General features: G+C 33.9%; 1 protein-coding gene across 1 annotated transcript; it reads right to left on the bottom strand.

Annotated features, from left to right (window-relative positions):
- Positions 1-2349: 2349 nt before the first annotated feature.
- Positions 2350-7146, bottom strand: LOC139839713 (polyol transporter 5-like). Its single transcript, XM_071829850.1, has 3 exons — positions 6893-7146; positions 4605-4967; positions 2350-3608 (listed from the first exon to the last, which is right to left on the bottom strand). The coding sequence occupies exons 1-3, from the start codon at positions 7041-7043 to the stop codon at positions 2551-2553; spliced, it is 1572 nt and encodes a 523-aa protein (XP_071685951.1). The 5' UTR covers positions 7044-7146; the 3' UTR covers positions 2350-2550.
- Positions 7147-15633: the final 8487 nt, after the last annotated feature.

Below are 15633 nucleotides of genomic sequence, written 5' to 3'. Positions count from 1 at the left end.
GATCGAGTTACCAGGCCATTACAATGTTTCAGCTACTTTTAATGTGGCGGATTTATCTCCTTATGAAGACAAAGATTTTGACTCGAGGTCGAGTCTTTCCGAAGAAGGGGAGAATGATGCAGGAGCAAGTGATAATATTGTTGGGCATGGGCCTGTTGGGCCTGTCGATGATGCAAAGTATGGACAGAAATATAAGAGGAGGCCCAAGATTGTTGGATTGCAGAAATATATTGGGCCTGATTGCTAGCTTCCTGGAATTAGCTGCATTACTTTAGGAGCAAGCACAAGGAATAAGGACTTTATTTACTTTCTAAGTTTATTTTTAACAAGGATTTTATCCATTAAGTTATTTCCTTATCGTATTATGTCTAGTCCTATTTATAAAGGACTCTAGATTTATTTTCTATTCAGTTTTTTATCTTTTCAATTTAGCAATAAAAAAAAACAAACAAGTCTGCATTTGTTCATCTATCAGCCTATCCTACTGTTTGATTACTATATTGGCCAACGATCCCTAACTTTAGTCACTAGGAAATCTTTTATTTGATAAGTAAGCTTAAGTAGTAAAGAGTGTGCTAATTTTAGTCTTTATTATAACTACTCATTGTATGAATTCAGTAATAAAGTTGGTGTACAAGTTGTGACATGAAGTCTTGTGGTTGCAGTGAAGGTAGGCTTGTTCACATTGATTTTGGTTTCATCCTGGAGACATCACCTGGTGGGAATATGCGGTTTGAGAGTGCCCATTTCAAGCTGAGTCATGAGATGACTCAGTTGCTCGATCCATCTGGTGCCATGAAAAGTGATACTTGGCATTTGTTTGAAAGGTAAGACCATAGTAGGACGTAGGTCATCAGTTACTAGTCGACTGCATATTTGTCTTTCTTTTTCCTGACTTTTATTATTTATATAATTCAGAAACTAAATTATTTCACTGATAATCAAACTTTTGAACAAAACTATTTATGGAGTTTTAAGCATTTTTAGATACACTTTGGGTAACTTCGAACCCGTTTGATACATATACATCTTTTAGCTGATCTTTTAAAATTTGACCTGTAAGAGGCACAATATAACCCAAATCGACATGTTTACCAATAAGTGGCTGAAATTGATGTTGTATGCCAACTAGTCAAATATCTTAAATGCCACTTGACAGGGACAATAGAGGAATGTTATGAACTTCACATAGTATTATCAATGTTCTGTATGATTACATGTGGACGAAAGATTAAAAGTTTTTATTTTTATTAAAATAAAAGCTTACTAAAAGAAAGCCTTCCATTTTTGGAGAAACTAAAAATGATTTATTTATTTTATTTCTAAACAGAGGTGTTCCTTTATCTATACGGAGTATTATTTAAGTAATCTTATTCAGTACAACATGATGCTTTTAATAGAGTTATAGCATAACCTTAGCTCGATTACTAATCATATGTTGTGAATAATGTGTTTATACCAGTTTGTGCGTTAAGGGTTACCTTTCTGCCCGTCGGCACATGAATGGGATTATAAACACGGTATTGATAATGGTAGAAAGCGGGTTACCCTGCTTTAGCAGAGGAGATCCCATTGGGAACTTAAGAAAGAGATTTCGTCCAGAAATGAGCGAAAGAGAAGCAGCAAATCACATGATCCACATATGCGCTGACGCCTATAATAATAAATGGACTACTGCTGGTTATGATTTAATTCAGTATTTGCAACAGGGCATTGAAAAGTGAACAATACATACATTGTATATACATTTGAGATCATTTTTCAGTTTTCAAAATCAGATTCTTTTCGGAGGTTAGTATCATTTTTATTTGTTTTTTACTTTTCAAATTGGTCTAGGTGAGTGCAGAACTTGTTACGTAGCTTTCGCTTTCCTCTTTTTGCATGTTTGGTTGTTATCGATTGGTTAAGTTTCTTCATAATATACTTTACATAGCCAAACACTCGGAAAAAGTAGGAGAGCGAAAACTATAAGATAACCACATTAGCAGCGACTATTACGATCCAATATGTATACTATCTTCTTTCCTCAAATCATCTTTTTCTTATTCAATAATGGACCACTGATCAACCGTACAAAAAAAGAAAACATATTTATGGACCAATAAATATTTCAAAATTTTTTTAATTATCATATTCCAAAATTTGTTTAATGTTGAACCACAAATATTTTGTATATTGTTGAACCACATATTAGTTTGTTTATTGTTGAACCACATATATATGGAACAAGGATATACAGAGTGATTGAACCAAAATTCATTTGGCCCCCAACTTTTTTCTAAAAGAAACACCGGCTTCAATTATACAAATTACTGAACTTACTTGAATACGTAGAAACATGAAATAAACTTTACTTTAAAACCTATATTATATTATTCCCATGATTTGTTTCTTCATAGAGCTATAAAAACTTATGCAATTCAAGTATATAAACATTTTTCTTCTAGCCAATACAAACTTCTACGGACGAGTAAATTATCGAAATACCCTCCACAAAATAGAATTTTTACGCACACTTTATCATCCGATTTCTAAGCCTTAAAACTTCACTTAATTTAGAGACTTATTGGTTATCATTTCAGCCTCTTTTTTCATATCCAGTTCTGCTTGTCTTGACCTCCACCTAAAAAACGTACCGAAAACTTGCTCAACTTCCTCCAAGTTCTTACCTTGCGTTTCGGGGAACAATGTGTAAAAGAACACAAACGCTACAACCGCGATACCCGCAAATAAAAAGAAGGCACCACCAATCGTAATTGCATCGTAGAGGGATAAGAACGTCATTCCGATAACCCCACTCACCACCCTATTCATTGCCACTCCCATACTACACCCCTGGGCCCGCAGCTTCAGAGGAAAAATCTCTGAGCTGTAGACCCATGTGATCGGGCCCATCCCAATCGAAAAAAACGCCACATACGACAAAATCGTAGCAATACAAAGTGCTACAGCCCAATGAATCTTATGATCAGAATGATCTATGATACTTAACCCGATCCCAAGCCCCACTAACGATAAAATCATCCCGGCTACACTAGACAATAAAAGCGGTCGACGTCCCACTTTATCAAGAAAAAACGTCGCCACTAAAATAAAGATAGTTTTCACGAACCCAACCGCTATAGTCGCTAGTAATTTCGGTGTGTCTGCAACAATGCCAGCCTTCTCAAAGATCCTCGGACTATACAACACAACAGCATCGATCCCACTCGCTTGTTGGAAGAAATGGATGCCAATACCCGCCATCAAAATGTGGCGAACCGTAGGCGTTGGATGAATCAACAACTCCTTCCATACTCCTTGACCCTTGCTTCGTTTTGACACTTGAACGATGTCATCATTACAGTCTTCTGGTATACCCGCAGCATGTTTGATATCGGCTAATCGAAGTTTAGACTCTTCTAAACTATCGGAGGTTTTATCAAGGACGATCTTAGCGTCACCAAGTCGACCCTGCATAACGAGCCAACGAGGTGACTCGGGCATGCCTAGGACGCCCAAGGCTAGGAACACTGAAGGGATGGCTCCGATACCCAACATGAACCGCCATCCTAAGTGAAGTGGTAGCTTTGAGAACGCGTAATCGGATACATACCCAAGCAATATTCCTACATCCAAAAATAGGTGTAAAATAAAAATGTGTAACGTTATTATAAATAGATATACGCAATACAACATCATCAATAATTATATATCAGATTTAAGTACAGAGGTAAATTTTACAAATAATGAAACATGTATATAGCGATGTAAGAGCACGGGGTGTTCGTCTCTTTTCAGTGTCCATTTTAAGGTCTAAAATAAACCTTGAAACTGGCTTTTGGTGACATGGGTGGAGGCAGAGGCGAAAATGGTATGGGGCAAGGGGGTGGGGGGAGGGGTGGGCGGCTCCAGTGGATTTTTTTTTCAGTGTAAAAATTTTGGGTTTTTCAACTTTGCCCCCGGTGGATTTTTTTTTTTGCCCCCAAATCTACATATTTTGCCCCAAAACCTTCAAATTTTGCCCCAAATTCTCCAACTTTTGCCCCAAAATCTTCAAATTTTGTCCAAAAAAATTGCTACGGTTTAATTTTTTTTTTTGCCCCCGGTGAAAAAAATCCTAGTTTCGCCTCTGGGTGGAGGTGTCCATTTTTCTTACCGTCCATTTTTCAAAACCAAAGCAGCAACGGTCATTTTTTCCATCGTCCTTTGCTCGACTTCGAAAATTGACAGCGAAATCGATGCTGGCCCAGTGTCGACCGACGGTCAACCCAATCCCGGCGTCGGTGAGTGACGACGGCAAAGAGTGACGACGGGCACCGAGTGCACTAGAAAGGTCATGTAAATATGAATTTTATGACCTACATAAATTTAGGAAAAATATACAGTATTTCTAATAGCACGTTTTAAAACCTGTCTTAACCTATAGTAGTCGTGACACTTTTTAATATGTCGCAACATTTATCTATGTCATTATATTACTGTACATGACAATTACTTTCTTGGTTCCAAAATAAATATTAACATTTTTATTTCTATTTATTTTGTCAAAATAAGTTTATACATTTTTATATTTAAATAAAACAAACAATAAACTTTAAGGTAAAGGACAAAAGATAGCTTACCGGCATTAATGAAGACTTCAGGAAAAGAAGTGAGGAAGCCACGAGCTGACGCTGGTGACACCTCAGCAGTATACACCGGGGCAATCATAAGTGCATAACCAACACCGATACCGGCAACAAAACGACCAACCATAAGAAACGCATAGTTAGTAGCAAATCCCATTAATATTGCTCCGACGAAGAATATAGCACCAGCTAACACGATGGTGTAACGACGCCCAATCCAGTCAGATGTTCGCCCCGCAGCTGCGGACCCCACCAACGAGTATAAATTCAATATACCAACTAGAATCTCGATTTGACCGTCTCCTAGTTTTAAATCTTTTTGGATGAAGATTTGCGCCCCACTCATCACACCAATATCTGCCACAATTTTTATTTTATTTTTACATTTTTTAAAACATGTAATATAATATAGTAATTTAAATTTAAATTTATATATATCGATTGATATTAAATATTAAATATTAAATATTACTAATATATTATTATATTTATATTTTAATATTATAATAATGACGAAATGATTATGTGTGTGTCATGTACTTAATTGGATATAAAATTTAAATAAAATTATAATATTTTGTTAAAAAAGTATTAAACAAGTCACAACTCATTCTTCAGAATATGACTTTACAAAGATTTACAACTAGTCCGGATCCGACCCGTGCGATGCGGCGGGGGCTTTCGGCCTGCGTATTCATATTTAACGTAGCGTTGTGTATTTACAGAGAGGAAAACGGCTCATGTCTTAAGCGCCATTTTAGATGTCGTTGTCTTAAGCGTTTTTTTAAAAAGTGTCTGTTTCGAACGTAGTTAGTTTCGTTTTGTTCATAATTTTTTTTCGAGTGTAACGGTGCTGTCGGAAAAATATAACTCGCGGCGAATAGAAAGATACGGGTAGTCGTTGTGTTAAGCGTTTTTTTAAAAGTGTCCGTTTCGCGTATAGTTAGTCCCGGTGGGTTCGTGAGACTTTTTCGAGTTGAACGGTGGTCTCGGAAAAATTTAACTCGCACCGAGTGAGAAAATATGGTCCGTTATAAATTCGGGGGGAATTAGTTTATTTCATTTTAATAAAATTATATGTTTACACTTTCTACCCCTGAAAAAAGTGTAAACCTGAGGGGTTGTTGTGTAAATTGAGTCGAGGTAGAGGAACCCATTGTAGTGTGAACGCAAACTCAAAACTACAATCGAAAACAATTGAAACTACACATTTGGCCATGAGTTTTAGTGTGTAAGGGTTGATTGCGAGGAAGCTAAATGTTAGTAATGTATTAATTTTTAGTTTTGTTTGAATTAACTTTATTATATATTAAAAGTTTGTTACACAGAATGTTAAAGGAAAAATAATATTGACAATATTTAGCTTCTACCTCACTTATATACGGAGTATTAATCAAAATTTATATTTTGAAAAAGGATTGTGACTTGTTTAATTTTTTTATTATTTTTTTTTAAAAATGATTTTTTTAGATTCTTTATCAAACTTAAATATACGAGTAGTATATTCTTTTTCCTCCTATGATAGATATGGAGAACTATTATACACCAACATATTTTTCAGTGACACATTAAACTTTGTTTGTATTATTGTATATTTTATTTTATACAATACAATAGTAAGTATGATTTATTAAATATTCCAATAAAGAATATTTGTCACGTATTACGATATTGAGCAGGCGATATTTTGTTTTTAGTAATTAGAGTATATATTAAATCGGTAGGTGCGCTTGATTACTGTTTGTAGAGTATTTAGAGTATATAGATAATAAGTTAGGTTTTAAAGAACGTAATATTTTACGGTAGGTGAAAAATTACTGTTTGTAGAAAAACAGTCGCGTGACACGGAAATTGTTATATTTCGAACTTCTGTTTCATGTTGGAAAACACATATCGTGTGAGATGTGATAAAAGACTGTCATTTATACAAATATACGAATACGAATATTTACTTTGTTAAATTATAACACGATACACATGGATTTTTATTTTTTACTGAGGTGAAAATTATTATCCACGAATGAGAAACATGAATGTAGACATTTAAATGATTAAAATACCAATCTCACTCTTGCATTTAATACGTTATTTTTATTTATGGGCAAATTAATGTGTCGTAACTCGTAATATTGAGATGGATAGAGTAAGCAACACTTATTCTATGTAAATTGTTTATATTATGTAAATTTAAATTGTTGTTTGTGTTGTAAAATTAATTTTATTACAAAAAAATACAAGTGAAAAGTAGGTACATATCGTGTAGTGGTTTAATAAATATATACCGTAGCCAAGCAGGACTGAAGTCATGGAAGCCAACATGGCACAAGCGAAAGCGTACTTGTTCCTCTTAGGTGGTTTTGGTGGATCAAAGTCGGCCATGAGTTCTTTGGTTTTACCGGAAACACCATTTTCTTCGGGCTTCTGGTCAGCCATGGTGGTGACGTGGCAGCGAAGGGAGAAGGAGATAGAATGATTAGTTACAAGGCATGAAATTGTATACAACGTTTGTTATTTTAGTAGAGGTGTAGCAAGGGTAAGGTTGATTTTGGGTGGAATATATAGAGTGTAGACTAGCTTCTAAATTATACTATCGGGCAACCCATACCCAATCAACACCCATGCTAACCTACCAAAATCTGGCAACAAAGTCAAAGGGTCCTCATGTTGACTAGTTGATGAGCTAAATGTTACAATTCAACACTATTTAATGAATACGTACAATAGTATATACCCCATGTCCCCATTAGCTGGTGGCAAATAACTATTTCAAAATTTCTGATTTTTTGGGGCGAAAAATTAAATTTAACTAAAAAAGATTTAATGATCTAATTAAGATACAAATTTACTCAAACACTAACGTGGTAAATCCAAATGATCTATTTGAATCTACTCTACCTACATTGAACCATCTCTAATTATCATCGACGTACAAATGAGTCCAAAAAATGAAAACACATAAAGGCAACAACTCGCGTAATTGTGCAACACAACTGATGAATTTATCAGAATGTAAAATATCAAGTCGTTGAATGGCTTGATCTTATGACAAATTGATGCAGACAAGATCAACCATAGATCCTTAGAAAGCCCTAATCCACCGAATGCCTACACACAAAGGAGTGAAACACCCGGAAAATAGAACATACTAAAAGTTAAAACTTAATTACACAAACAAATGATGTGCACGTGTGTCCAACACAAACCCACAACCTCGTAATTGCAATACTACTTGGATATTGTTAAATCAATAGCTTAGTTATTATTATTATCATTATATAATTATTTAATGATACACATTGATGCACATCAGTTGCGCAAGAAGAAAATAGCGCCACTGGACGACACGGGAGAAAGAGAATAAACATAGAGGGGCGCTATGGTAAAACTACGCAAAGACTGTACGCGCAAAGTAAAGAGTTATTCGGTATTGGTGCTGGATAATGGCAGCAGGCTGTTGGGAGACAATACTAAGATAACGGTTGTCATACCCCCAAATAGGGCCGGAGAAATATGGCTTCACAATATCACAACACAAGTATGTATAAACGAGAACGACTCTAAATGAGACGTTTTATAACAAAATTTGACTTTGCAGTGGAAACATAAAAATGTTTTACATAATGAAATTCATATGTAAATAACAAATGATAAGTTTAATATGTGGACTCTAATGCAACAGCTAACTAAGCATCATAGGGCATCACACAAGCTAATCTTCACCTGAGACAAACATGCTTAAAATGTCAACACAATGGTTGAGTGAACATCATAGGTTTAACAATCATAATAAGTTTTAGACCACAAGATTTAATTCAAAACATCAAAATATTTAATATGCCATGAGTTATAATATCGAACTAAACATTAACCCCTGACACTGTATGGGTGTCGGCAATCATTATTATGTACCCCCTTGACGATCACGCCAATGGGTAGAGACGTGATGTTATGCGAGGTGTATACAAAATAGTTATATTTTTACTACAAAATACTATTAAATACGATACAATTTTACACAAGTTATTTATTTATTTATAGAGTGGATATACCTAAACCTTGCTACAACACTTATAGGCAGTGTACCTTTTCGTACAGTAGTGTAGTTTTTAGTAAATCTGATTCGTTCCACAGGGATCTTAGCCAAGTTTAACGCTATATTTTTAAAAACTATATTTGTTTAAATATAAATATATATAAGTAGTATTATTATTATATAAAGGGGGTTTTTACCGTTTAATGACCGGTTTGTCGATTTTAAAACTTAAGTCGCAGTTAAAACCTAATGTAAAATATTCAAAATAAACATAACTTAATTTTAAGCGTAAAGTAAATAACGATAATGAAATTGCGATAAATAAAATGACGATAAATAAAATTGCGATAACTAAAAAGTACGATAATTAAAAATGCATTTAAATAAAATGACAGTAAATAAAAGTGCGATAATTAAAAGTGCAATTAAATATGAAATAAAGGAATTATGCTTATTTAAACTTCCGTAATCATGATGTTTGACGTGTTGATTTTAGTTTATTACCATGGGTTAATTGTCCTTTGTCCTGGATTATTCAATATGTTCGTCTGGTTTTTGTCCATAACAGTCCATCAGTCATAAATATAAAGTACGAGTGTCATCGTCAAATTATCCTTATATCCGAAGTCAAATATTCCAACTAATTGGGGACTTAAACTATAATTACACCAATTTTCCTTGTATATAATTCACCCCTGTTTTAATAAGTCCATAGACTATTAATCCATTCCCGTGTCCGGTTAAATGAACGATTATTAGTACTTATAAATATCCCGCCCATCGTGTCCGATCGAGTGTATATGGTTATTTATAGGTACATCCAATTGTAAATCTTTATATTAAATTAACAAACTATCATTTAATTAAACAAATATAAAGCCCATTAATAGTCCATAGTCTAATTTCTACAAGTGTCGTTCTTTTGTCCAAACCCCAATTATGGTACAAAGCCCAATTACCCAATTTTAATATTTAGCCCAACATCACGATTACTTCGGCTTAAATAAGCATAATAATAACTTAGCTATGAGACATTAATTTAAAAAGGTTGAACATAAGTTACAATGATTAATAATAGCGTAGCGTTACACGTCAGAATTTCGACTTACACCCTTACAACATTCGCTAACATATCCTTATTATTATTAAAATTAAAATTAAAATTAAAATTATAATATATATATATATATATATATATATATATATATATATATATATATATATATATATATATATGTATACTTGAGAGATGGAGAAAGAAAAAGATGTAAACATTCGGCCGAAAATGCTGAAATTTATAGATGTGGCCAGCATATTGGGGTCAGGCGATCGCATGGAATTTTCACTTCCAGGCCATGCGATCGCATGGCCTGCTTTTCCAGCTCACATTTTGTTGTTTGCTTCTTGCCAACGGTTTTATAAATATATATAATATATATATATATAATTTTTAAGAATTATTTATATATTATATTATATTTATGTACGTAGTTAACTTGTAATTTTAGCTCCGTTGCATCGAGCGTTGAGAGTTGACTCTGGTCCCGGTTTTGGATTTTCGAACGTCCTTTCGTACTATTTAATATCTTGTACTTTGCGTTTTGCGTCTTGTACTTTTGTAATTTTGAGACGTTTCTCATCAATAATTTGAACCACTTTGATTGTACTTTGTACTTTTGAGCTTTTTGGTCATTTGCGTCTTCAATTCGTCGAATCTGTCTTTTGTCTTCACATTTTATTATTTAAACGAATATCACTTGTAAATAGAACAATTGCAACTAAAAGCTTGTCTTTCTTGAGGGATAATGCTATGAAATATATGTTCGTTTTTAGCATTATCAAATATTCCCACACTTGAGCGTTGTTTGTCCTCAAGCAATATAGTCTTGAAAATAAAAATACTAGAATCACTTCTTTATTCTTCACACTTTGTACATCAGTGATTTTTATACGGCGGTATAAACAATGGTAGTAACGATGTGGTTTACAGTCCCATATGACTATGAAAATTTAGATCCTTAAGGAAATTGGATCTTTATGAAAACATTTGATCATTTGAAAATTAATCTAGCTTTTACCCTAGATAAGTTTTCCGGAATAACCCTTCACCGCTGTTTGCAAATTGTTTTTGTGGGTTTGGTGGGTTTCACATTTGAAAATTTTAGCTCAAAACTTATGGTTTTGTGTCACCCACTCGCTATCCTTGTATTGGGAAAGCAACACGTCCAGTTTACTTGCTCCGTATATCACCTTTCGGTAAACTACCGTCCGGTTGTAAAGGAAAGCGTTGAACAAGCAACTGTTAAGGAAATGTCCCGTGACATGCTTTTAATTATGGTCTATAACGTGTCGGATGCAATTACTATCCTTGGTAGGAGCAATAGTAAAGATCACCCTATAGTTTTTCGGTCTGGCACAAGGTCCTGTCTTCGACCATGCTATGCAACCACCGTTCTTACGGTTGACACCCAATTTGGTTCAGGTGACCTAATGAATTCCAGGTGAATTCCTAGGATTTTACGTTCAATGGTAATGAACGCATTAAAAATGGGTTTTTCAGAAAACAAATTGGTTTGTAATTTTGATCAAAATATTTTCTCGTTCAAGCTCGAGTTTAGATGTCATCGAATTCCATGAGTTTGTAATTCTCAATCTTTAAAGTCAATCTCAAGGATTGAGTAATATCAGGCTTAAAAGCTGATTTTTAATCTTTAAGGAGATTATCCTTTCTGGGGATCTGATTCATTAGTCTTATCAAGCTAATTTGCACGGCGCCCTCCCCATTTTACGAGACAGATACTCTCATGGTTAGGATAAGTCTGACCACTTGGCGACCCTGTTTGATGCTGAGGTCCGTGGATTTCTAGCTGATTTTCGAGAAAACTTTTTAAGGTTTTTCGTAGACTCTACAACTGGTCTGGACGACAACTTCCTGACCTAAATCAAGAAACGCGTTTCTTTTTCGAAAGACTTTACTTTCTTTTAATGATGGAATTGATTCATCGTGTAGATCCATCTTTCTTTCAAATATATTACAATTTACCGGGTAAAACGGTTAATTTTGTCCAAAACAAAAGTATCTTCAATTATTTGTACAAAAATATGTGATATATGTTTTAAATAACTTGGTAAATTTTTCCCACACTTGGCTTTTTATTTTCCTTTCTTTGCCTTTTTATTGTCCTGTATTCCATTTTAAATGAATTCTAACATTTTGGGTTGTTTCTCAATTTATGTCCTTTCCGAGGTAACAATAATTTCGGTGTCAACACCTAGTTTTACCGTTCATAAATATGTATAAACATGATTTTGAATTCATTTATTTGAAAATTTTGAAAATTTTTACTAGAATTGGGTAGTCAGTATATAAGACTAGGGCTGTTTTTATTATCAGAGAGCACTAGATTCTAATACAACTACTGCGTTACTAGTATTTTTAATGGTAACCAAGTGTATAAGTTAAAATTTTAAAAATCCGAAAGAATTTAACCCCTTCCCACACTTAAGATCTTGCAATGCCCTCGTTTGCAAGAAATCAGTAACAATTTAAATTATTGAGGGTGATTAGCGTAGAAAAATGATTAAATTTTACCAAAGTTTCCAAATATATTGGCGTTTGTTTGCTGAATGATAAATGGTGCACATCATTTGTTCATTCCGTCTTGTTGTTACATCACATTTGTTTTTCGTTTTATCGTCAAAATTAGTAGCTTTTGCTGAACTTAATGCCAGTCTTTGAAAATGCGCTGTTTTACCCTGTTGTGTACAATTGACAATATACATACATACAAATAATAAAATGCATGGTAATTTGAAATGGGGCTTAAAATCCCACTTTCAAATCAAAATATGAAATATTAGTACAACATAATAAAAATATTAAACATTACATTAAAGTATCACAATATCATAGGTTTAAACATAAATAAATAGAAATAATAAAAAAAAATAAAAATCATAGAAATCACCAACGGGAACTATATCTATCTGGATAGGGGTTCCAGTTCATGTCGTCGGTCGGGTTCCATGGTTGGTGATAGGTGTACTGGTAGGCCTGGTTAGGGTCGTAGAGAGTAAATGGTGGTCTCATCTCGGGCTGGTGTGGAGGATAGTAAGCGGGTCGGGTAGGTACGTAGTGATCCTGAGGTGATAGCCGACTCATGATCTGACGCTGATGATAGTCCCATCTATCATGCTGTCGTTGCCTAGAATGCTCGTACTCATTCCGGGCTTGCCACTGCTCTAACCGACTAAATCTATCCTCGTTTGTCATTTCTACCTCATCTATACGCTGGTAGACGTCAGTCATAGCCTCCCTAATGACATCCCTAATGTCATCCGCTTCCTCCATTTATTCATCTGAACCTCTCTCTACCTGTGGATGATTACCATCATAGGGTACTGCCTGGTTGTGTCTGCTCTTTAATACCTTAGCACCCTGATAGACCCTCAATCCTAAAGGCTCAACCTGTTCCCTACATACTAAAAGTGGACCCCCTTGATCCCTATCTACACCCAAATACTCTCTAATGAGAGTAACAAAAATACCTCCTCCTATTACTCCCCCTTCCTTTATTCCTTCCACCATCTTAGACAAATAAAAATCAACACAGTAAGGGATATTAACAAAGCCTCTTGGGTCTCGAATACACTTAAGGTAAAATAAATCATGTAAGGTCATTTTCTCCTTGTTGTGACCTCTCTGTGTAATCGAGTTAGCCAGAAATCTATGAATTATATGAAGCTCGGCTCTGTTAATATGTAGTAGGAGTGTGTTCCTGCCCGCCCAAAAACATTATAATCTGACATACGCCTCCAGACGGCGTTAGCATCAAAATTCCTATCTACCCTTTCACCATGATAAATCAAGTTTGTACAATCGGGTAATAGTAATTCAGCGGGCGTATATATCTGTAAAGCCCTGGCCATGTCCAACATGGACATCCTACACATCCTACGGCCAAGTATAAATCTAAGAAAACTTCTATCATCTAACCTATCTACATCCGCATTTAACGCTATAGTACTCATAAGCTCAACGCACCATTCTTTATATACAGGCCTACGAATGGTGAATAAACGTTCCCAATCGGGAAAAGAAGAGCTGCCATACCTTTGGATAAGTAGCAGTCTAACACGGTTAGCTAGTTGGACCCTTTCCAAAGGCTCCCAATCAATTACCCTCGACACTTCTACATTTTTAGGTACCAATTTGAATTTGTTACTTTGATATGTTGGGTAATCTTTCCAGCTTCGATCAAATCTCAGATTAGGATGCAACTGTTCTTCATGAATCGTTGGGTGTTGTACTATCGGATGCATCGGAAATACTACGTAGGCATCAACATATTCTTGTTGCGGATCATAATAAGGTACGTGTTGATCAGGTTGTTGTTGTTGTTCCTGTTGTTGCTCCGGTTCATATTGCATTTCTGGTTCAGGTTCTGGAGCAGGTTGTCTAGATGATGATGATGCACCATCAGTATTAGTAAATCTCTGCAAAACACATTAAACATAAATTTTGTGCATCCAAATATGCATTAGTGTTAGCAAAATAACAACTTGAAACAATTACAATAACATGTTTAATCAAATTTAAACTTATACACATTTTCACAATTTTAACAATTCTACACTTTTTCAAATAAGCATATATGAAAATGTTTACAAAGTTCATAAGCATTCAACTTAAATAACATGTTAAAATAACCATTACTAGCAATTAAACAAGTTTCAAATGACATTTACATCAATTTAGTCAAGTTCATGAATTTTATACCTAAAAAGTCCACTTTAATTTTCAAAAATCATGTTTAGGATCAAAGTTTGGATCATTTAGCTACCTAAACATGTTACACTACTTAATTTAGCAATAATTCATGACAAAAATTGGCCATAACCTGTTTATATCAAAAAGCCCCAAATTGCTCAAGAACACAAACCCTAGATTCCTAAAAATTTTGAAGTTTTTGGCTTCAAGTCATGTTAAATAGCATCAATCTAGGTTATACATGCATAATATACTAACAATTTAACTCTAATTACACTAGAAATTAACAAAATCAAATTAGGTAAAATATAGCTCAAGAACAATAAAAATCAAATTTAAAGAGGTTTAGGGGTGTAATTGTTGCCCTTCTTGATAAACTTCTTATCAAATTCATGATTAGAGCGGATTATAGCAAGAAATTTGGTTGATTTTGGTGAAAAATTGATGAAAATTTAGAGGATTTGGGGAGTATGTTCGTGTATTTGTGTGTGGAGTTAGGAAACAGCAGAACTCGACTGACCTTTTGATACCTGACCAGAATTCGGTCCTCATGCGACCGCATGAGTTTTTCAAAGAAACCCCATGCGATCGCATGGGGTCTGGCATTTTTTTTTATTATATAAAAACCTTATACTTTTTAAAACAAATAATTAATAAATTTTTAAAAATTTGTTTCTTTTTAGGAGTGAGGACGTTTCGGATCGTTGTCCTAGTCCGTCTCTCAACAAAGTTTTAAAATTTTGTTATTTCAAAGCATTGTTTTAAAAGCAAATATTTTTGAGTTTTTTAATGTTTTTGGCATATTTTAATTCAACAATATTAAAAATAATGATAATAAAAGTTCTCGTCCCTCCCTTGGGTAGAGCAATTTCGGTTCAACGACCTAGTTTTCAACTCACGACGAATTTTAAAAATCAAATTTTTAACTTAGTGAAATAAAGTAAATTTTTGTTTTTAAATTCACACCAAACTTAAATTTAAAATGCATAAAATTAAAAATTCATATTATAAAAATTCTCACCAAACTTATATTATATTTTTGTTTTTATATATACAAACTTATTTTAAAAATATTAATTTTTCAAATATTTACAAACTTAAATATATTGATTTTAAAAAGTTTACAATAATAATTTAATATTAATATATTAATTTTAAAAACAGAGTAAAAAAAATAAAATTAAAAATCTTTTTGGTCTTTTATCCCACTTTAATCAATC

The sequence above is a fragment of the Rutidosis leptorrhynchoides genome, chromosome 4, assembly GCF_046630445.1.
Source record: "Rutidosis leptorrhynchoides isolate AG116_Rl617_1_P2 chromosome 4, CSIRO_AGI_Rlap_v1, whole genome shotgun sequence".
In the NCBI taxonomy this organism is placed as follows: Eukaryota; Viridiplantae; Streptophyta; class Magnoliopsida; order Asterales; family Asteraceae; genus Rutidosis; species Rutidosis leptorrhynchoides.
The sequence above is the reverse complement of the archived record's forward strand: the minus strand, read 5'-3'. Positions and strand labels throughout refer to the sequence as shown.